Genomic DNA, 25315 nt, shown 5'->3' with positions numbered 1-25315 from the left:
GGGGTGACTGGGCTAGTTACGCCTCCTATTCACCTTTGCAGCAGACTTTTCTTGAAGAAACAACAAATACATTTGTATTAGAGGACAAAAAGGGGATGAAATAATTCTCTTAACTGGAAATGTAGAAAGGCTTTAGTAAATTGTTCACCATCTGTGTTGAATGTCAGTAAGGGGAATTTCTAAAAGATATGACAAATATAAGCAAAAGAAAGCACACAAGGTTGTTTTGGGTCCACTTGCTACTAATCAACAATTTTACATCAAAAACCTTGTCTTTTTGCAACTGATGATATTATCTGTTTGTTCTCCACCTTCCCAAATTCTGCTGACATCATCCATTGAAAGAGAAGGGTTCATAAACACTCACCAAAGAAACATGTCCATTTTGCAATTAGTTTCATTAAAAGGATGAACTGAATTATTGGATATTGGCCTACTCTAGCAGAACCTAATGCATCAGTTTCTTTTTCAACAGAAGCTGAATAACTGCAACTAATCCCCATTATTGTTAGTGAATCAGCTTAAGGAAGGAGAGGAAAAGAAAATAAAAGAATAAAACTGCTATTTTAAGGAAAGAGACTTCTGGCATTGGTACAGTATTGTAGCACTTCAGATGTTTTAGATTCCTGGGGATGACAAGAATGATAATGATAAAGGGAATTGCTATTCAGAGCTGAATTAAGATAATACTGTCATTGCAGAATTTCCAGAAGGAACCTTTTCTTTTATGAGGCTCTGAAGTGCAACCTTACATGAAAATTTTAGGAAGGCCATTTTAGTGCAGATGACATCCCAGTGATGACATACTTTTTCCAACTTCCATTGTGGAAAGGTAAGGACATTCTAATAACCATGATCAGGAATTTTCATATAGAAGACATTGTCTACTGCTTTGAGCATTTACTGATCCTGCACAGACCTACTTCGCTATTTCCATAGCTCTCCAGGTTCAAGCATTATTGCAATCTCCACTTTTTCTCTCCTTCTTTCTTCTGTTGTTTAATTGGAGTTCCTTTCAGTGGCTGACTTGCTCTCCTTCAGTTGATGGTCCACATCATTCTCACCTTTATCTTGAAATTAGCCTGGAGTTTCTTTCCACTTCTAAGATTAGCTCATTCTGTTATTAGCACACAGAAAATCTCCAAGCAAACCAGTAACAGCCCCTGCTGAGTCTGACTTGTTTATACACCATTAACATCTGCCACATAGCAATTAACAGATGTTTGGAAAGCTTTCCTACAGCAGGGGCTCCAAGGGTATGTAAATGATAACAGAATGCTCCTGGTTTTTAAGCTATGGAAGGTTTAACCTATTTTTGCCATGCAAAAAGCTCAGTGAAGAGATTCTGTTAGGTTTTAGAAGTTTCTCAGAAGAGCAGAGTGAAGACAGTTACATAAAACTAATTTACAACATTGCCTTAACCCAGTAGACAAGGTGGTAATGGAAAGAGGAGTAGGATCATGAAAAGTCTGAGAACTCCCCTACGCCTGGAAAGAACTAAAGTTAAGAGAAATCATAAAAGAGCATAAAACCAGGTGTTAATAATACCTTATTTGACTGGTCAAAACAGTTTGGTAAATGCACAACTCAGGAAAAAATTAATACTGCTAATGGTGTGTTTAAAAATGACTGACATGATGTTCATCAGGCTTCTATAGCAGTAGAAACAAAAAGTCTTGTGCCTCCTCTACACGAAAGAATGAACTTTGCAGACTGAATAAGAGAAGAAAAGATAAGCCACCACTTGACCCTTTGACTTCAAACTCCTCATACAATAAAGCAAAAATCTTTCAGAAAGAAAAAAAAAATCTAGACAAAGAAGATCACGAGTTTCTTTCAAAAAACAAGTTGTTATTTTCTAGAACTGCCTTATTTCCTCAGAAAAAAACTTTTCTCTCCCTGAATTCAAATAATCTGATGAAACAAATCTCTGAAACACATTTGGCTTTACTCTGGTTTTTATTTTACAGTCAGATTTTCTGAAGAATTCTGACCATATTAAGCACCAGAGGAAACACTGTAATAGGTCAAGACAGAAATAGAACAGAAATATTTATTCAGTGCATATAATTAAGAAGGCAAATCCAAATGCAGAAGTACACTTTACATCAAAATTCCCACTAATGTCTCATTTAACTTTCAGCAGCCTTCAGTATACTGGGCTTCTGTGCCTGCCACTTCCAATTATCTTTGTGTTGTCTCTTTCCTGCCATTCTCAGCTTCTTTGACAACCTTAATTTCTCCTCCAAGAACAATTTCGGACTGAAAAAATGAACAATTTTTTCCTTTCCCTGAGCAGAAGTGTACCTTAGCTGGGGGCATCAAGCCCTTCACTGTACATGACCTCCTAAGAGGCTGTTCTTTGCCAGATCTCTCTTTTTCTGTTTTAAACACTATACTATGATTATGTCAAAAATTTCCTCACCTAAGGATGCAGAAAATAATTTGCTCTACCCCAGTATCCTCAGCTTGGCAGACACTTGGAGGTACAAATGAGGACCAGAGCACCTTTAGTGCTGGAAGCTGTTCTGCACGTATTGACTGCGAGTGGAGCACAGGCTACACGCATTTCAGCATTTTGCTCAAGTGAGAATTGCTTTGAACCATTTTTCTCCTTAACTAAAGCTGCAGTCTGACATTCAGAAATTTCAGCAACAGCCTTAACTGAAGAAGTTTCTGACTTTCATCCTTGTTCCATCCCTCAGACCACAGCGATTGATAGCAGATTGTGCTGTGAGCCAGGGAACGATGCTGGCTTTACACAGATAAATCAGACTCACAAAAGCACGGAATAAAGATGCCTACATGAAGCTGTGGAATGGATGGCCTCACCCAGACAGAGGAGCTAAAAATAAACTCAGGTTTGCTAATCTAACAAGACCAGGGCTGAGAGGTAGCTTAATTAGCCATAATGTATCACAGAGCTAAGGTTCAAAAGAAGAAAATTCACTATTTTAGGAAATGGTAAATGTGAGCATAAGAGCAAGAGGGCTTATACAGACAGTGACTACTTTTAGAGCAGGGATATCAGCAGAGTTTTTAAGCAACAGAGTTATTGTGTCACTGTTTTCCAATATAACCAGTGGTTAAAAATGACCTTAAATTGAGGATGAAAAAATGTATGAGGTCAATATTTTAAGTTTGTTTTATTTTAAACTGCTGAAATAGGATCTGACTTACAGAACATGTATGATAAATTTTGAAACACTTAGCTATGAAATGTTAAAGACAAGTACAAAGCCATGAAGTATTTCACTAATAGAGGATGCAAATCCATAAAAATACATTATGAAATATTAGATGTTAACTTAGGTTAGCAGTGGTGCATAAATATGGTTGCTCTTACAATGGTTTGACTAAGCAGATATCCTTTCTCCTCTCTACAGAAATACTGGACATAAAGAAGAGCAACTGTCCTCTTGAAAGGAACACTGATTTTAGCTGCAGAGGAGAGAGATTGAAACAACAAATGAATCAAATTTTAAATGGGCTTTTTATAATTCTCACAGTTGGTACAAATGAAAAGCAAACAATGGACAGCTTTCTTCTGGTGCAAGTGTAGAGTAATTTATGTTGCCCAGTGTACTTTTAAAATGACCATACTGATTTAAAAGACCCTCTCCCTTTCTGAGCAGTAGAGACTGCATTTACCACCATATAGTTGGCAAAAAATGTTTCTCCTTAGCCAATTCAAGGAAAGCCAGAGAAGCAGATGAAACTTTTGAGCATTAGATTTTATAGTTTTTCCCCAGAAACTGACAGTGAAGCAGAAGGAAGCTCTCACATTCTATGTCACCAACAAATTCACAGAAAATAAATAAATGCTATTGTCAGGGTGTGAGTGACACACAAACACAACTACACCCCTTCCCCAGAAGAAACAGAAATGAAAAAAAAAAACCCAAAACCAACATTTGGAGAGGAGCAGAAAAGGAGAAAAGTCCTCTGTGTTCTGCAACTGGCATTTTCCCTAGTGGGATACGTGACTGACTATGAGCTTGCCAATACCAATGCAGCAGCAAAATTTCACTGTCTCAGTAGTTCCAGAAGCATTGGCACAAAGGACATGCATTCAAGACTTGAAAAGAAGGCTGGCGCCTGGGAAAACGAGCTGCATCATTCTGAAGACTTCAAACATCAGTCCTGAAAGACAACTGGAATAAACTGAAAAACATCAAAAGGTAGCTGTCTTGGCCATGTCTTCTATTTAAATTCCATGCAAGGAGCTCATTTTAGAATTTTTATTAAGCCAAGTATGATTGCAGCTCTTGGTAAACAAAGTCACTGGACACTGGCATTTTATATATACTAATCAGCTGAAAAAAGCAGCTAGAAAAACCAAGAATAGCCGGGTAGGATGGATTTGTACCTATCAGCAATGCTGAACTGCTTTTTGTCTGGTAACAACCAAGGCAGGATTTGTTAGAAAATTTTAGTATTTTTTGTTAGCTGCATCTGTAAAATCCTTTCACTTTCAGGCTTTTCCAGGTCTGAGAGGAAAGATATTTACAAAAAGATGTAGCCAGCAGAATGACCAGGTGCTTGCCAGCAGAATGGATGATGGTGTGTGAGGACCTAATCTCTCTGAGGGACTGGACAACACTGGATGACTGATTTGATTACTAAGAATTGTCTCTTGTCTGCATTCTCCTCTGCCATAACAAAGCTGGTAACCCAAGGGAGGCACTGCCATACAAGCAGGTGGCTCTAACAAGAGGAACCTGTGTGTTTTACACATGGAAAAACGTCTCTGAACTCAGAATTTGCTTTTGTTTCACAGCAGATGAGGAAGGCTACTGAGAACAATTGGTGCTATAACCCACTGCAGGTGCAAGGCTGGGGAGTGAAAAACAGAGCATAAACTGGCCAGTTTCTCACTTAGGGAATCAGTGCCAGTGTTTTCCAAACAGGGAGCAATGGAACTTCTCAACAGTGCCCCTGGAGACACCAGCTGTTTGGCAAGTAAGGACAGCTTCTCTCACCTACCAAAGCAGGCTGTACACCTTGCCTGCTGCTACTGCTTAGAAGCAAAGTGATTGCTACTCTGCGGTTCTACCCTAGGCATACTCATAATGTAACATTTCTTATGAGAACAAGCAGGAGAAAAATAGTAGTCTGTATCAAGGTTAGTCAAAAAAGAATAAATCATATGACTAATTCAATAAAAATTCAGCATTGGCCTAAGGAAAAACACAGAACCATCACTACCAAAAGAGTTACAAACAACTGAAAATATGAGGCTAGAATGCACGCTAGATTTTGGCAGGAGTCTGACCTGCACTCCTGGCACCTGCTATCATCCGTCAGTGGTCTGCAGATCCTCATCAGTTCTTAAATAACCGAATGCAAGCCAAGGAATTTTTAAACCAGACTGTACTTCTTAGGTATAAACCAATACCTGTCTGTGTTGAGGACATGTGTTGCAAGAAATTAAAATACACTTAAGAGTGAAACAATTCATTGAATCTGTTTTCACGCTACATCTGTTAAGACTTAATTGTCAGTTACGCAGCATGTTTCAGAATTGATTAAGTTCCACTGAATTATATATATATAAAAAAAAGAAGTAATCTGTCAAAAAGCATTTGGAATCTGTGGGAGAACAAATCCCAAAGATATTTTCTGTGGTATGTTGACAGTATGTTATAAAAGTAGTTGAAACAGTGTGTGGTGTTCTAAAAAAAATTAAAAATCTTTAAAGATAGGAAAAATATTCAGAGACCAAGAATGATTGTATGAGCTCTTGAAATGTGCCCATATGTATTAAAAAAAGTGACTTCTCTGTTAGGTATTTCAAATATGACATTAGCATGTCACAAAACTGGAATACTTGACTAAAGCAGAAACTGTTGCAAGACTTCTGAAATTCTAAGGCAGATGATGTTTATACAACAAGCAGACTTCTGTTATTAATAACCAGATCTTTCCATTACTTGCACTACAAGTATTCTGTACACGAACAATATATTTTCATTCGTTTCAGGGAATCTGTTTTCCATTCAGATGCCATTAAATAACCAATAACTTTCACACTTTAAATAACCAAATCCTTCAAGATGTGCATTGAGACCACTTGCCTCTTGCTCACAACTCTGCTGAAGCCTGATTGCTTTTATTATTGGTACTATTTTTGTGCTGAGTTTTGTGCTGAGTTTTTATAAATTGCTTTCATTCATTGAGAAGCTGTTATTTATTTTATCATTGAACTGTTTTTCTGAAAGGTAAATAGCTATTAATGCATTTTCAAATCATCTTGCTCAAGTTTTTACCTAATCAGTAAGCACTGCAGTCAACTGAGGCAAGAACTCTCAATCTGCATCTCTCTTCAGCCAGTCATCAATGCCACAAAGGGAAAATAGGAATCAATCATAACAGAGACATGAGTTCAGTATAACCTTACTGTTGTCTCACACAGACATACCTGCAAGCATACAAATGTAATTAATATAATATCAGTATAAATTTAAGCATCAAAAATATATTTTCCTATTTAACTGTACAGGGAATGTATCTCAGGTACCTTCAACACGGTTGAAGGTAGAAAAATAGAACTAAGGGAAAAAAAGGGACATATTTTTCCTCTGCAATGATATGCTAAAACATGCTCCTTTTCAAGTGATTTTGCTCCATGGTTCCCTTTACTCCTGCTCTCCCATCTGACCATGCACACTTCCTTACTGCTGCAGCCACAGGGCTACAGTGCTAGAAGCCAGCACTCACCTAACAGCTCTGCTCTCAGCACTGCTCCCCTTCAGCTGTTTTTCAGACTCTCAATCAAATACAAGCTTCTGAAATATGGGAACAAACAAAGAAGTTGGTGCAGAAGCCAGTGGTTAATACACCAAAAAAGAAGCCTGGCCAGCAGAGCAGATTTGAATGCTGCAGGAGGGAACAGTGCATTTCTCTTCAAGAATCCCATCTTTGATTCTGTTGTGCAGTACCTTGTAATGCAACCATTATGAAAGTGGATTAGTGTTTATTTTGAATTCATAACAAAACATATAGACATATTAGACATAAATACACACTATCAAGATCATAGGAATTTCTGCCATATTTCTAAACAAAGAACTACTTACCATGAAATTAGTTTATAGATAAACATACAGCCTATATATGTTAGCTATCGGAGTTAGCACCTAATTGATGAGGACAAAAGAAAAAACAAAAACCTCCCTTATTTAGTTTAATTAATTACCAACAACTGGCTGAGGCACAACATTAGATCTAGAACAATGTATTATTTTATGCACAACACCTATTTTAATGTTCTGCTTGGACACTTAAGGGAAAGTGAAAGTAAGTTACTTTGAAGACTTTGATAGGGTGGTGGTAGGATTTCCTAATGTTTTTTGGGTGATGAAACACAGCTGAGGATGAAAAATCCACAGTATGGAAGACATTTTCAGCAATCAACGTTTATCTTTGCTTTTTGTTCAGTTCCTTAACAGGAGCAGAATTTTCCTTTACTCACAACCCCATTTCAAGCCATGAGTAAACAATGATGACTAAGAACCTTTGGCTAGAAATGGCCGATTTTGTTTCAATTTCTAAAATTCATAAGAGATTAAGCTAATGATCTTAAACCATCACATTTTTTCTTTGGATTTATCTTCACTTTAGCTTCCATCTACCACTGTGCAAGGGGTCATCTCTGTCGTGCATACTCAGAGTTCTCTACTGTGTTTGGAGGATTTGAGCAACAATGACATATCTGTACTAAAAACCACTAAGTGCAGAGATAGAGAGAAAACAATTTCTTTGATAACACATTAGAAATTGGAGAGAATTGAATTTAGCTCCCATACAACACTTCAATCCCTACTTCCCATATAAAGCTCCTCCATTTATACAAGTTTCAATCTTATTCTTTGACTCTGAACCCCAGATTTTAGATCTGACACTGATGCATGACTCACATCAGTCTGATTAGTTATCGCGTATGAAATTCAGGTCAAAATGAAGACACTGAAGTACAGGCATCTGAACCCCTGCCAAAGGCAAAAAACTCAAGACCCAAAAATAATAAGACTGACTCAGCTCATTCTGAAGTGCTCATCTACTGCCTGGTCCCTCTTGGCCCTCCTAACACCACTGACTGCACCAGCACTGACCTCAGCTAAGGACAATGGAGAACTCAATTTTTTTAGCCACTACAGCCTTGCACTATGTCCTTTCCTCAGATTCCCTCACAGCCACGACCACGCTGATGATGGGAGAGGAAGCCACACATCATATCAGGCTGCAAACACAAAACAACTTGGCACCAACTGTGTACCCACAGAAAGCTTAACCAACATGAATAACTTCTCCAAGGGAACTTACAACACACTAATCCTCACTGACAGACAGGACTCTGCCATGGAAATACTGCCTCTGGTACCCTGGTACTGTGGAAAACAGGAAGATCTCTTTAACCACAGCCGAATGAATGAAGATGCTACAACACAATAAATCTGGACTGAATAGATACGGAAGGATCAAGATCTTTATTTAGCAAGTGTCAACTGTTATCAGACAAGGTAACCTGATAGCTTGTCTTCTACCTGGAAGAGGAATAATCTTCTCCAGAAAAAAAGGAACATAGGCACAGTTCAGATTCAGTGCATTGCAACATCCTAATTTCCTGATTGACTCTTGCATTCCTTTTCCAAAATTAACATAGATTTTCTTATGTGTTCTTCAACAGCACAGCAGAGATGGTATTTCCACGGAGCTCTAACACAGCATTAGTTGTCCAATCTGGAATATGAGCCTAAACATGCACGACTGTCTAAGACACAAATTTTACATGAACGGTCTCTCAAAAATGCCCCTGCACTGCAATGAAAATTCTGTGCAGGGGCAGAAATCAGCAGAAATTCTAGCACTTCTAAGATCACAGGTATAGGAAAGATAAAATAATTTATCCTTTCCATATCTGTGATCTTAGAAGTGCTAGAATTTCTGATGCAACATATCAAGTTTATATTATTTATATTAGATATTGTGAAGTATTTTACATCACATTACTAGGCATTGTGAAGTATTTTTACATCACAGTAAGAACAGTAACAGGAAACACTTTTTCACTAAACTATCATTGTGTCAGGTATGATGATTTACATGAACATCCCACAGATTACCCAGAAGAACTTGGCTGGTTTTGCAATGGTTTGCCACACATCCCTGTGATAACAGTTTTAACATAAGATTACATGGCATATAGCCATGAATCCAAAATCCCCAATGGTGCAATTAGTATGCTCTGAACTAACTGGTAGAAAAAATGCTGTCATATTAGTTTTGCACTGGCACAAATGATGTGCCACACTACCACATCTCATTTACTGTTTATCACTGTTTATAAAAAAGTGGCTGCTGCCTTTCATAAAATAACTAACAATAATAGAACAAGGCACATGTTTACAGAGTAACTTGGTGTTAGAAGCACTGCCTCTAAAAGCAAGCAATTTTTTTTTGTATAGTGTCTTTATTCCTTTATAGAACTGTTTGCTTTGTCAAAAGGTCTGTCAGGAGACTCTGCATTTGTTATCAGCTCATCCTCCTCACATGGCAGTACTGTAAATATTTTTCTTCATTTTCACCCTTACAGTAAATAACTTTGAAGGTGTGATTTAATTAACAGGAATGCCAATATTTCACAACTGTTGCCTATTTTAAAGAAAACGAGTAATAGAGAAACCCATGCACCAGGAAATAAATGACCAGAGGTAGTGAACTAAGGTCTACCAGGCAGGGTTCAAGATCACTTAGGCTGGATGACAGTTGATATATTTGCAGTACAGTTCATCTGTTTTCTTATCTGGTAAAGTGTTCCATAATAAATTATAATTTATTGCATCTTTTGCAACCTTGTCAAAGGCCACACCTAAGATTTTTGCTTCAGCAATAAATTCCACCCAACTGTGTACAGGAATTCACTTGACAATCTGCACATAGCTAAAATATTTTGGTATTTTTTAATGCTAGCACAAACAATTCTTCTGGTTTACATAACACCACATTTACTTTCTACTAAATTTGACTATGTTTAAAAACTAACAGGAGATTTCAAAGTAATTCTCCAGTGACAACCACCCACGAGCAAAAAAACCCCAAGGCTGGCTGGCCAACGTCTCCTATTCTCAATTCATATGTGTTTCTCATCCCTCCTTTTGCTGGCCTTTTTCGCTTGTGGGAGTGTTTATCTCTGAATAGGGACAGATCAACCTCAGCAGTATTTCATGATGTACACAACTAAACTGCTCATGAGGCTGGCCATATATTTCTGCATATTGTCTGTAAAAAGTACAGCAGAAACCAAACTTTAGAACAGCCCTAAATCTTCCATAAACAGCTTCCAGTTGGAAAACTCCAAGCAAATATTTATGAAGATGAATGGTTACTGCCAGGGTACTTCAGATTTTGCTGAGAGGTTTGGGTTTTTTTACTTATTAACTATTAATCAAGAATAGGTAGAGAATAACCAAATCATTTCAGCTTGAAGTTCAGCATTGTAAGACTCACCATATGCATGCAGGATCACATGTTAAAACTGCATCTAAGTATGCAGTAAATGAAGAGCTTTCTAGGATAAATGGTGTCATACCTTTCTCCTTTCTAAAGGCACTGTTCAGGGTGAAAGACAATTATTTTATTATACAAGCAGAAAGCTTCCAAAATAACTGCTGCTTTGTTATTAAGTTCACTATCTTGACCTACTCTGAATATACCATGACAGACCTTGAGATAGGTCTGTTTATTTTCCTCATATGAAATTCTTTGAAACACAATGAATAAAACCACTTCCTTTAAAATACTTCAAGTGCCATATTTCTCTGCTATCAAAGTCTGTGTCTGTTTGCAGTCACATAAAAATGTAAAATTCCAAGCAAGAGAAATCAAGAGAATTGCTTACCACTGCGTTTATGCTACTGGCCAAAAAATCCATACCAATGACAGTTAAAAAAATATTTAGGAACATTAGATTCAAATGTCAACATTTTTCTATTAAGCATCTATGATGCTACTGCTGCAAGCCTGACCTCAATTTGAAATGCTAAATATGCATTAGAGCAAAGGTTTTTTTCTTGTCATTATTTATTCGCTTCTGTTTAATGCTATTTCCTACTCAGATTAGCAAAGCAACTGAAATTAACTTGGCTGCATTACAAATAAATATCACCACATACCACTTCATTAAAAATCTGCATGTGTACTATTATAGTTGGAGTAACCAATTAATATGGATGAATGGCTAGAACTGCAAAACATATCTCTCTAACCTTGTCTTTGGACAGAACTGTCTGAAAACCACACCTTAAAAACTAAAATTTTCTGTACTTACTGTCTTTCAGGCTGGAAAACTCAAAGTAAGTTCCGTTTCAGGTTTTAAACTTCATGACTTCAGTTTTGAGGGGGAGCAAAGTCTAACACCCATACAATTAAAAAACAGCATTTAAAAAATCTCTATGACCCTCAAGGTCATAAAGTTCTTCTAAGGATTTATATTCAGCTTTGTGTAATATTAGAAGCTGTGTGTCAGCAGTGAATTCATGTATCCTTATCACCTACAGATTTTTGGCAGATACTGGAAAACTTCTTTTATTACCAATAATTCGATCTAATAATAATTGTCCTAATTTGACTACTTGCAGCTCTTTGAAACTGCTTCCTGCCCTAGATTTTCCACAGGCTTCAATCAAAGTGCATTCTGGTCTCTTCCTCTTTTGTCTCTCACACCCTTCCACAGGGCCTTGAATTCCTTTCTGGATTTCCAGTTCAATACTCCCAAGTTGCCACAGCATTTGCTGGTAGGTGGGCAGAGCATCCCAGGCTTTGAATGGCTTTTGCTAGACAACATGCTCTCCTGGTCAGCATGTGCAGATTGTAGTAAACAACTACTAAAGCTGGGATTTCTTCCTCTTTCCCTCAGCAGATGAACTAGCAGAGTATTTTTCATCTAAGTGACAATCCTCTCTGGAAACTGGAAAACTTAACCTTTCAGATGCAAAAAAAAAAAAAAAAAATCTTAGGAAAACTGTAAAACCCAAATTTTTGAGGAAAAAGCATATATCATTAAAAACACAACTGTATCATGGAAATAACAGAAGAAGATACAAAGATGAAAGAAGCTTAAGGAATGGGACAGAATTAATGAAGACAGAAAACCTGCAAAAAAGGACAACAACCTAAGCACTTTTTATTTGTGTGCTGTTCCTATCTTCTCCTCAGAAAGTACTCTTTTAAAAGTTCTTCTTGAAAAGACACTTGGGATTTTGGTTTGTTCTTAACTAGGTTATGTAAAAATCAACTGAGACTTAAAACCTAAAATGTAGAACTGAACTCTGGGCTCTGTTATTCTCATTCAACTCATTCCCATCACTGCCTCCTCTAAGAAAAAAGGTCACAGAATTACTTGCTGGTGAAGTGGATAGAAAATAACAGGACCAGGAATAGTATGAACACTATTATAATACACTCATTCTATTTTCTGTGGCATGTAAGCAATCGAGGAACTACATACTGATCAGTCATGTAAATTATGCAGAGATGTCATCAGCAAGTCACCAGATTTCTACATCATCAGCCTCACTTCACTTGTGTAAAGGGTAGTGGTGTCTGTGAGAATCCATATGGGCAACATTTAAAAATTGGCTTCTGCTGACTTATGTAACATAAAGGATTTTATCCCAGTGATTTGCAAATGACATCTCTAAGGCGACCAGCAAGATTCTTTTCTTTCACAAATACAGTGACAAGAAAACAACTTACGTTCAACTTGGTCAAACATTACTGAGAACAAGAAATCTCTTGGGGTCATGTAATATTCTCCTTCATATTCCAACGATGCAAAATGCATGAAGCGGTGCTTTCGAAGAGACAGTCTTTCATCCACGTCTGCATGAATGACATCTTCCTTCTGAAACAGAAAAAAAGCCCACTGCATTTGTAGACCAAAGATGTTATTAGAAAAAAACCTTATACTCAATCTTGATCAACCTCAGTATTTTGTGGGTAGCCACAACAAAAACCTACCAGCAATAAAAGCTTTTATGGTGCAGTCTTAAAGAAAGACATGCTTATATGATAGTCACACGTGAGCCAAATTAATGGCTGGATGTCATCAAAGGCTGATCCTGCTTCCCACTCCCCTGCTCTCAGCCATGTCTTCCTGCACCTCCTTGTTTGCCAGCTCTGCTACTTGGGCTCTTGCTGAGGCAATTTCAGCTTGCTAACTCAACAAAAACCTAAACCCACCAAACAGTAAATAGTATTTCGCCAGGTTAGTGGCTGGCTCAGCAAAGGCTGAAATGGGCTTCATAGCCTTGCAAACGAGCCATTCCTGAAGTTAATTTTTGGATGGGAGAATAATGATGTTCTAGTTTAAATATGGGCCTTTCAGAGAATTCAAAAAAATGGGAAAGCAATGAAAACACCAACAAAAGAGTCAGAGATCATACCACCAAACCCAAAGATTCAACTAGTCAAGCAAACAAAAAATCTCCAACTTCACCCTCTCCTCATTAATACCGAGAGACTCAGGATGAAAACCAGACAATACTCTGATGAGTAGCACCAGCACTCACTGGCAGCAAACGAGGACAGACCCAGTGAAACAGAGGTATTTATACTTTAGGATTTCAGAGATGGTAAGTGACAACAGGAAAACGAGAAACTCAGAACACACACTGTGTGCATTTGAACATTAATCATGGAACAAATTATCATCACATATTATATTATACATTATTGTATTTCTAAATAGAAGGCTTCAACTTGCCATTTAATCCCATGCCTTGCAGCTCTGTGTTAGCATTAAGGACTTGTTAAAGTATTTCACCGAATGACAGGCTACAAGCACCTGTTACAGTCAATCTGAGTTTTCCCTTGTAGCATGTTTGTTTTCCTCAAACCTCAGGTTTCAATGAAGGGTGGGAGGGAACCAACAACAAGAAAAAAACAATACTCATAATTTAGATTTAAAACAGTCATATTCTGGTATGTAAGGAAAATATGGGCTAACTCTGAAGCCAAGACTTGCTTTGCTTTAGACAGAACTGCTTTAAGCTTCTTACAGTATAGAGCTCTATCATGGCCTACAAGACAAGTGCACTGCTGCTGTTCAGACCTGCATGTTCTGGAAAATACTGCTTAAAAACAAATCAAATGCAGCAACAAATGTAGCTTTATTCTTTTTAAAACTTTAGGGGACAAGTGACTCCGTAATTGCTTAGCTAACAAGACTCAACAAATGCTGCAAATCTCAAATGAATATTTCATGGTTGCTGGGTATTAACATACTGTTAATGTTATTAACATTAACATTCTTATTAAAATCACATCCTTCTCACAGTAACGAAAGCAATTTTTCCCCAATGGCAAATTTTAAAAAAGTGCCAAATGGTTTCACAGTTGTCCTTTAACCAAAATTATGTAATGAAAGGCAATTTTTCTGCATAAATCCAAGAAAAAAAAAGTTTAGACAAGAAGTGAAAAGGAACTTCTACATGGTCAAACCAACTGGATTTTCAAGGTTCTTAATTTTGCAGTATTTATCTGAATTCTGTCTAAAGCTAAATTTATTACTGGTAACAGAAGACTGAATTTCAGCAGTCAACAATTTTAACTGAAATACATAGATACCAGTTTTGGTCACCACCATATAAGAAAGGTATTAAAATGTTAAGAGAGTATCCAAAGGAGGGCAACAAAGATGGAGAAGGGCCTTGAGGAAAAGTCCCATGTGGAGTGGCTTACGTCACTTGGTCTGTTCAGCCTGGAGAAGAGAAGACTGAGGGGAAATCTCACTGCAGGCTGCAGCTTCCTTGTGAGGTGAAGAGGAGGGGCAAGAGCACTGATCTCTGCTCTGTGGTGCCAGTGGCAAGGGACCCAAGGGAATGGCCTGAAGCTGTGTCAGGGGAGGTTTAGGGTGGACTAATATTAGTAAAAGGTTCTTTTCCCCAGAGGGTGGTTGGGCACTGGAACAGGCTCCCTGGGGAGCGGTCACAGCAGCAGCCTGGCAGAGTTCAAGGAGCGTTTGGACAGTGTGCTCAGGCACATGGTGTGACCCTTGGGGTGTCCTGTGGAGGGCCAGGAGTTGGACTCGATGATTCTAATGGATCCCTTCAAACTCAGCATGTTCTGTGATTCTGTGTTCACATGTTCACATATTAACTCTGAAGGGTGCCTTGTATTTGGAAAGGAACCTATTCCCATTAGAATTACAATAACATTTGATTGTGGACTCATCAAACCCCTTTCTTTTTGTGAAACTGGCATCCCTGATTTGTAAAACAGCCTTGGCTAACTTCTTATGAACATCAGCTTCAAAACAGCACAAATGAGAATGAAACAGGACAAAATAAATCAGCTGTGCCATCTCCTACTTTTTTTTCTAAGCTTTTGCAAAATTCCTGACATCCTGTCACTATTAAAGAAATTTGTCATTTGCAAAGAACACCCTTCAGGACATGAGCATGAGCTCAGCTGGAGCAGAGCAGCTAGAGCTCATTTAAAAGCTCCCTCCCTCTCATTCACTATTATTTTCTTCACCAATATGTATCTCTCCAAGTCTTCAATAAGCAAGGATGCCAGACCCACCAAAGACAGCTGGTAAGGGATAGAAATACATGGGAAGAAGTAGGGAGTTCATGTTTTTTGAAAAAAAAACCCAAAAAACCAACTTATAAGCGTAACTCCCATTTGTTCTTAGAAGAGATAAGTGTTTGAATAACTATTCTAATCATTATTCCAAGTGCCTAACCAAAGATTAAATAAAAATTATGTTTTGAAGAAAAGGCTGATTCAATCACTTAAAATTAAGATTGATCTTCTTTTGAAGTACCAATCTAATGAGTGCAGAGGGAGTAAGCTCTCTCTTCACAATTCAGTATCCTTCCCACTTCAATTAAATCCTGACTAATTTCTAAGTAGTTTTTCCTGAGTCATCCAATGAGTCCTTCAAATAAAAAAGATTTGACATTCCTGACATTTTAAAAAATACTGTGAAAGCTCATTTTGCTCATAAAATTGCATGTATTGGACAAAAAGCAGAGTATTACTCTTTTATTCCACAAAATGAGTTTCAAGTAAAGACAGGTAGACTGTAAAAAATAATTATGTAAGAAATAATTATGTATTTAAGGCCGAACCTCAGATATTAAGGTATCTGTAATCTAACACCTAAGCAGTTTCCAACAGTGCAAGCTCAAGGCAAGCTGGATACAAAAATTTACATTTCTGAGGCACAACGGGAGAGAAGAATCTATTACAACTACCACAAGATTCTTGTAAGCATAGTTTAAAATAACTCTGGGGTTGACTTGGGCTTATTTCTGCCTCTAACAATGCCATACAGGAGAAATCCAACCACAAAGACCTATGTGGCTTTAACGGTAGGGCTTGGGCTGAAATTCCACTCTCAGCTTGTTCTTCTGTGTGTGGGTCCAGCTGGGGCTTCAAACACTGGGTGTTCCCACGTGCTCCACAGCAGCCCCACAACCAGGAGAACTGAGAATGAAATTTCATCTTTAGCTTGGAATTCAGTCGCCTTTGTGGTTTTATGTCAAGCCTCCAGTGCCAATTTGAGAATGTGCATGATAAAGCTGTGATAGCTGATGGTAAATTAGAATTGAATGACATGAAAAGGGCTCCAGGAGGAGGATGCTGTGCAGGTGACATGACAATGGATAAGGAGCTGACCAGCCACCGGCATCTACAAGCATTACCAAAGAGTGTGGTTTCCTTCCCGGCTTCCTGCACAGAGAAATGCCTAAGGGCAACAACATTACTTCAAACAATAAATTTTCATGTTGATATAATTAATCTGTTTATCAATTAGTCTCCTAAACTTAAGATGCTATTAAAGAATTCATGGTGTTCATGGTGTTCAGTCTTTGGCTTGTAGTTTTGTTTTGGTTTTTTTTTTTAAATAAATTAAGTAAAATGAAGGGTTACATAAATAAAACTTTGATAACCCTTACCTGTGTTTTTAGTGGCACTGCTGATCACTGTGATGTGATTTTTAGTAACTCTAATTCTGTATCTATTAAAAATCTAAGTAATTCTTAAGTACAAACTCAAATAGATGCTGATTATTTGAGAGAAATTATTTTAAAATATCATATGCACTTATCTCTCCCTTCAATTTAAAATTATGTCTTCCCCTTTAATTAATTTTACTTTTTGTCCCTTTACACAGCATTTGGCGTTTTAATCCACCTGTGCCTTCCAAGTTTTCTACCTTAATCTTTTCTGCTTATAAAATAGAATGCATTTTCCAGTTAATTTTTTCCAAGATAATTTTTCTTTCTTTATTCTTTTTCATATAATCTACTTATTTTGTCTGTTTGTATCCTTTCATTGCCTTTCTGTCTTCTATTATCTCTATACCTTCCTTCCTTTTTCCTTTGGAAAAAATAAAATTAAGATGTCCTTTTTTTCCCCCTCATGTGAAAAGAGGATCAATATTTTTTTTCTCCTCCTAATCTGAAAGAATTAACTTGTTACACTCATTTTACCTGCTACAAGAATAACTAAACCAATGTGTGCATGTAATTAAAATCGAGTTGGTGCCAGCCAGATCTCTGGAAGTCTCGGGTTTGGAGCCATTAATTCACACAAGATCTACAGAAGGATTTAGCAACTCTGTATCAAATTTCTGTATGACCCACTAAAACGTTGCAGTTAACTAGTGTCATTATTGTATCTCAATTTCAACTCAATCCATTTTGCAATGATCAAAATAACAAAAAATGTAACTTGACCTCCAACTCTGCTGCACATGTTAACATACCCAGCAAGCATGCTGAACGCACAGAGGAATAATGCTCAGAGCTGAATGTTTCAAAGTTTCATATGAGGCAATAATTGACAGATGAAAAGGAGTTTTGACAAGAAATCCATTTGACAGAAATATGTGACTTACAGAAAGCTCAAAATCATAATATTTAAGAAAGCTTGTATAAGTATGTGCAAAAGTAGTTGGTACTTTTACAATAAAGAAAGTGAGCCATGTCTTGATTAAATGCACCAGTTACCAAAACCAACACCAAGTTAAAGAAATAAGATCAGAATCAAAATGTTCTGATGATGTGAATTGATCTGTATTACTTTTTTAAACATTATATTTTCTGAGCTTGCAAATCAAACTTAGCCTGGACACAAAGTAAGGGGGGGGGGGGGGTAGGAGAATGCACAAAACTCATACAGAGAACATATTTCTCGGGAAATCAATTCCAAGTATTTGAGTGACTAAAACTTAACAAGCAACTACATTTCTAAAAGCTCTAACAGTCTTGAAATTCCTAAATACAAAAAGGGCAAGAGATTAAAAATACCTTCTCAGGAGCTACTTCTGAGACAGAAAACAGACTGCTAAAGTAAGGACAAGAGAAGAATGAGAATGGAAAAGTCTCGTGTCTGGCTGCTCTTAACGGCTGAATATAAAAACTTGAAAATTAGAAGAAGCCATTTCTATGCACTAACAGGTGCCACTCCCCTCCTTTCTTTCAAATAGCTGCTAAGTCAGTTTGGCTGTGCTGGTACTAATTAGTGACGGTTATGTTTGAAGCAGCAGCTGAGGAGTTTATTTGCATCTAAACCCCTGCCATTTCTGGTTTTAATTTTTCTCTCCCCCCCTTGCATTTCACTGAGCTCAGACTAAATTGTGCACACAGAGCAGGTCTACTGTTACCAGCACCCATACAAAATGGAGAATTAACTCAAACATGAGGATAATACAGAAAACAGTCTCAGTTTATAAACCTTTATAAAGGTTTTTAATTTCAGCATTTAATTCTAGAATTTCTACCTTACCAGAGCTCATTTTTAAACATAAGCTTGAAACAAAGTAGGAAACTAACACATTTCCCCTAAGAGAATATAAGAAAGGCAGATAAGGTACCCAAGCTCTAACAAGCTGGGGAACCAGTTAATTAATTTAACAAACCATACATTTTCACTTCTACTTGCAAGTTATCACACCAGCCTACTTACACATTCCCCTACTGAGGCTGACACACCACTCAAACACACTGGTGCAGAAGTACTAAATACATACAGAGCGGCAGGGGGACCACATTGTTGCCTCAAAGACAACACACCCAGGAAACATGTTCATACAACTTTCTGGGAGAGCTCATTACATTGTATTTGACAGTCAATAGACTTGGGTGGAAAATGTGTCACATCTACTTCTCACTGATCTTTCTCTGTCAATCACTTCACATTAAAGAGCAGTTAAAATGTGAAGACACAAATACATTTATCTTTAAAAGTAAGAGGAGCTAGATATTTTTGAAAGATACTATGTGTGGATGAATAAACAATACACATTGTGTATTGTTTGAAAGATACTATGTGTGGTACTTTATTGTGTGCCTTTAAAATCATAGAATCATTAAAAAAGATTGAGTGGGAAGGGATCTTATAATCATCTAGTTCCAATCCCCAGCCATGGGCAGAAACACCTCCCACTGGATCAGCTTGCTCTAAGCCTCATCCAGCCCACCCATGAACATTTCCAGGGAAGGAGCATCCACAGCTTCTCTGGACAACCTGTGCCGCTGCTTCACCACCCTCATAGCAAAGAATTTCCTCATAATATCCAATCTAAACCTGTCGTCTTTCATCTTAGAACCATCACCCCTTGTCACATGCCCTTGTAAAAAGTCCCTCTCCAGCTGCTTCATAGTAGAAGTGCTCCAGCACTTCGATCATCTTTGTACCTCTCCATTGGAGTCACTCCAGCAGGTCCACGTCCTTCTTACGTTGGAGACCCCAGAGATGGATGCAACTCTTCACATGGGGTCTCATGAGAGAGTGAAGGGGCAGAAATCCTTGACCTGCTGATCAAGCTTGTTTTGAAATGCCATAATATCTTTATTTTATCTCCTCCTTTTCAATTCAAATGATATATGGAGTGTCTCTCCGCTCACCTTCTCAGAAGGAGCTGGGAAAGCTTCTAAGCCATCTGATTTTGCTTACCCCGAGCTTGCAGATCTTTGGGATTTTCAAGCTGATAGGACTTTACCTCTTAAGTGTACTTTTGCTGCAGAAGGAAACCATATGCCCTTTCAAATAACTGCTCACTTTGATTGGGTAACTCAGATAGAGACTGTACTTCATCTGTTCTGAACTACATCAAGAGATAATCCATTTATTACAGGAGATTCAGTTTTAACTGCACACCCTTGAGAATGGGACTATATATGCCTGAGTTTGAGAAGTGCAACTTCAAACTGTTGGAAGTTTTGCAGTCCAACTCATGCCAGCTGCATGGTGCCATATATTTACCTGATGATTTATAGCTTGAAAAGGTTTTTACTGTCATAGTGCTGCGTCCTGCAACAACTGTACAGACAGGGAAAAAAAGTTAACTGCTTTAATAGTAGGTGGTTGAATGCTAGACAACTTTTGTTCTGAACAAGACAAATTTTGGACTCAGTGCTCATACAGAAGAATTTAAAGGAGTAAATATTTAATGCTGGATGTAGTGACCTAGGCAGAAAAACCTAAGGGAAGGCATGTTTAAAACCTAGACTGGGATAAGATGACAAAAAGAGGAGGCAACTTTCCAATAGGTAAACAAAGCAGTACAGACTCAGGTTTAAAGAGATGAAACTCTGAGGATAAGTGAGCTAGATTTGATGCAGCAGACAGTGGAGTTACAAAGTAAAAAGCAAAGTGGTTACATTTGCAAGTGGGTTTTTTTTGTAATTTAACAAATGTATTCCATTAGCATGTAATGGTTGTGAATATTTAAATATAACCATGTCATGTATGAATAAAAGGTACTAGAAACAAGGCATCTATTTCAATCTGTGTAATGGCTGAGCAAGAAGTAGTAAATACAATGGAATGGGAACTAAGATAGTAGGAAGTTTAGTGATAATTGGAGAAAAAAAAAGAACAGAAATATACCAGAATTTGTCTCACAAGCTTTTTAAAACAACTCCAAAGTGCCTCTGTCAATAGTTACACACACTTTCAAGAGTTCTGTATAACCTGGGTTTGCAACAATGTGCCAAAAGTATTCCTTCAAAGTCATTCCACCACCACGATATTTTACACACAAAGTATGTGCTTCAAGGGAAACACGGTGAAAGAAACTGCCTCTCTCTCATCAGAGAACACTGTCACCTGTGTGTTTTTTGAAACATATTTCAGAATATCCATCTTGTTTAAGCGCTATTCTTAACATGTTTGCATATCCAAAATGTTTTAAGCAGTGGCTGACAGCACAGTGCCTCCAACAAGATAGATGTAGAAGAGCCTTGGATTGTTGTATCACTCCCTAAAACACGTTGTGTGCCAATATAATAATGCAAATCCCATTAATTTTTAACCTAGGTACTTTGTACTTGCTCTGCCGGGGAATTTTCATCATGACACTGAGACAGCATTACAAGAAATATACCCAGTGCTGCAGTTGCCAACTAGGCTACCATGGCACCGATCAAAATCAACCCTGCAGCAGCAGAACCTAGGGATTTAAAACCACTTCTCTACCAAAAACAAGCTCCCCCCAAGTGGAAATACCCTGTGACTTCATCTTCCTGGACTATGTTTCTGTATAGAAGAGTAAACAGAATTTAAACCAAACCAAACAGAAGATGTACATAAGGCCTAAAAATGCTTATACAACACTATCAAAGAATGTAAAAAAATTAGAATCTTAAATATCCAACTATAATATATGCTAGCTGCCATCAGTTTCTGTAAATGAGTGCTTCTATTCAGCCAATCTGCAAAGACTTTAAAAGAAACTTGTAGCTGTTATGAATTTATCCAGATTTCAGTGTTTCCCTTTTGGAAGGCTCTGACATAAAGAAAACTCAGTTTAAAAACGTGATGATTCTTGGAAGACAATTCTGCTGAGACAGGAGCCTTTAGTTTATTCTTCATGCAAAGCATGATCTAAAGGGTTGTGCTTTAAGGCTCTTGTTTTAATCCACACGTGTATTTAACAGTGTTACAAGTCACTGTACATTATACCAGTGAACACACCAGTTGTACACACTCTTAGGATGGCTTTTTACAGCAAAACCACATAAAACTCAGTAAATACTGGTAGAGGAATTACAAGTTTTACAGTTTGTGGTTTGTGGGGTTTTTTAAAATAAAAAACAAGCAAAAACACCCAGCCCTCCAATAAAATTAAAACACAACAAAACAGAAGAGGCCAATGTAACTATACAAGCATTTCTTATAAATATTCTAAATTTAAAAAAAAAAAATCACCGTCTAAAATGAAGAAGAACCCAAATAGTAGGCAATACTCAAAACATACAATTCCCTGAAGGAAAAATATCTAAGAATCCTAGATGTGGCAGATTGCTGGAAAGACAAGAAAACTGTTCAGAAAGTGTCAGAATTCCCTTCTGTGATAATGTGAACATTACATAGCTAATCACATTACTCCTTCCCCTAGAAGCTTGAAAACTCTCTGGAAGTGTGTGAGGGGGAAGTTAAGTTTTCTAAGCTTTTCTCCAGCCCTTTTATAAAAAATCTTTCAAGATAAAGACACACACAAATTCAACGGGAAAAAAAAAACCAAAATGAAAGAAGGACAGATCTGCACGCTCCAGGTTCTTCTGCATAAAAAACCAAATTAAAAACAAAAGGAATCCCTAACTGAAAGTCACAATATACTTTTTACTCTTCAAGAACTCTATCTGATTTTACCCCCATTATTAGCTATGTTATACCAAGATATTTTCTCAGTTCTCAGAGAGTCTGGTACTTAAAAAGGTGCTGTAAGTGAAGGGGAGTTAACTGATTAGGTTGCCATAGAAAAGACTACCACCAACAACCCTCCTAAAGCATTCAACAGCAGCTGGGAAGTGTGAAATTCTTCACTTTATTTCAGTGAACTAACACTGTTAGATAAAACTTCCAGAGTAGCAAATTAATCAGAGCATAACAACTTGTAAAGAAAAGAAAATAGAATATCTTTAAAGCTTTTCTTTCTGTCTTTTCCCCCCTTTATTTATTAAACATTTAGTCACACAAATGAAAAATGGTTAACAAGTTAAGCTCTTTAGAAGAGTGGTCAGAGCTATGCTCAGAGGATTTAGCAGGTCCCAGGAGGTACCAAAACAAATATCCATATGTCCCGTAAGATTAATACAACAATAACAACAAAGTCATTGCAACCAAAAGAAATGTTTATACTGTAATTAAGTCGTAAAATTATATTTATTTCTCCATAAAGCTGCTGACTTCCCTTCTAAACAAATGATTTGCTTTCTGTAGGAGTCACTGATCTTGTGACAATGTCACGTGTAAAACCTGAATGTCTTAAAACACACTCTATTTTCCAATGGCTAGGCATATTTTTCATAGACTTGCTTATTTTTTTAAACTTTCTACCTATGCAGAATTTTTCCTCTACAACATTTCCATTTGATACAGAAATTACATATGGAAAGACTGGATGAAAAGAGACAGCTAAAACAGTTCCACTGCACCACTTGTTCAGAAAAACAGAAGCCACAGTGAAAGTTTTATCTAAATTCTGGTATTCCCATTTACTAATGAATTATTTTCATCAACATTAGTTTGTAAAAAAATCACAATAAATTCAAAATATTTGAAAAAGTAACTCAGAAATTTAGAATTTCCCCCATTCAAAAGAACATATTTACTTTGATCTAAGCATACATTATTTAATCAAAGAATTTGTGTAACAGTTGAAGTTTTCAATAGATTGCAAAATGCATCACACACAAAACTGGCAAGGATAATCTTCAAAGTTCTAGCACATTGCTGTGTAGATCAGAATATTTAAAATCAGTTTTTGACAGCCCCTAATAGAATATCCACAGAGAGCTGAACAGACGAGATACAGTTAAGGGCACCAGCAGAAGGTAGCAGAAGTTTGAATTCATTAAATAAATTAAATTTACACACACACTGTATTTGCAAAGAGGTCTTACTACCTTTAAACTGGACATCAAGGAGATATTGTTCAGAATACTAGATTTCCATTAGAGAAATTCAAAAGGTCACTTTTCCATTTAGAATTATCAAGAGTTATCCTAAAAGTCAAATTCAGTATCAGACTCTGTGAATAGAGTAACACTTACAAATATTTATTTTAATTGGAGCTATTAGAGAGTGTAAAACCAGTGTATTCCTGATAACAGCAGAGTTGTATTGACCCTTCATTTTTTACCAGTGTTTATAAATTCCATTCTCTAATTTTGTACTTTTCTACTATAATGAAAGTTCAACTATGTTTTCTCAATCCTCCCTTCAAAGTCCATCACTGCTGCACCCTCAGTGAGACTGCAAGGTCACAACCAGAACCAAAATGTTCTTCTCTGCAGCATCTGAATCTAGGAAAACCCTGTACCTAGTAGGTCATCCACTTCTCTGCACTACATTCCTCTGTACCAGAGATAAAGTTGTTTTCAGCTGTTCTGGCTGCACCTTAAACAGCTTTTGCAGAGGTTGTAGTACCATTTAAACATGTCAGCAAACATGTGCTGATTTTCTTTTTCAAGATCTCTGTAGTTATCAGTGTTGCTTCATTTATCAAATCTGCCATATTCTTGGAAGCAGACCGTGCCATTAGCACAAACCTTACATTTCTTTGGGAGGTCCAAAACTCTATCTGATGCAATTCTCTCTTCTCTTCTTCAAAATTTTTAAGATTATCTCAGACTTCTCTAGTGAAACAGTTTGACTGTGACATTTAATTCAAGAAGGATGAAATTATGTAAATAAATAAATGCTTTGTTCAAACTCTTTTCTCTCATCAAAAAATGACTTCTCAGACATTCTAAGACCTCAGGTATGTGTACATTTTTTCAAGAGAGACTGTCCATTTGTAAATGCTTACAACAGTAACTGAAAGTAGTGCATGTTAGTTTTCTCCTGCTCTGCTGGAGAAGTTTCACTAGCCACCAGAATAATTTAAGGTTTGAAAGCACAGATGGACGACTTGATTTCTAGCTGATACTAACCATCAAGCAGAGACCACAGGTTCATTCTGGGGGCAACATTGAAGGCACTGGAGAGATGGGCAGAAACCAGTTACAGGGTGGTTTTCACTGTGCTTAGGAAAAGCCTTGTTCATTTTGAAAGACAATGAAAGAGAAATGCCTGTTTCTTAGGTCTCCACTGCATCTAGGGCATGGGCTCTGTCAAGCTCAAACTCTCCATGCCATCATGTCCATTGAGGCACGCAGCCTTTGGGGAGCCCCTGCAGGGAAAAACAGGGCCCCAGGGCACCCCTTACTGCCAAGAGACACATTCATTTAAGGCAATCACACTGATACCCTGCTTCTAACTGCAGAAAAAGTGCCTTAGCATCCCTTTGCCC

At 37.4% G+C, this 25315-nt stretch overlaps 1 protein-coding gene across 2 annotated transcripts in view; it reads right to left on the bottom strand.

Moving 5' to 3' along the window:
• MICU2 (mitochondrial calcium uptake 2) overlaps positions 1 to 25315 on the bottom strand; it is a 136208-nt gene that overhangs the window by 52269 nt on the left and 58624 nt on the right. For both annotated transcript variants that reach the window (XM_084201099.1, XM_084201100.1), the window contains exon 2: positions 12757 to 12904. In XM_084201099.1, coding sequence (XP_084057225.1) covers positions 12757 to 12904 — 148 coding nt within the window. The remainder of the gene's footprint in view (positions 1 to 12756; positions 12905 to 25315) is intronic.

The sequence above is a fragment of the Fringilla coelebs genome, assembly GCF_963513975.1.
Source record: "Fringilla coelebs genome assembly, chromosome: 2".
In the NCBI taxonomy this organism is placed as follows: domain Eukaryota; kingdom Metazoa; phylum Chordata; class Aves; order Passeriformes; family Fringillidae; genus Fringilla; species Fringilla coelebs.
The sequence above is the reverse complement of the archived record's forward strand: the minus strand, read 5'-3'. Positions and strand labels throughout refer to the sequence as shown.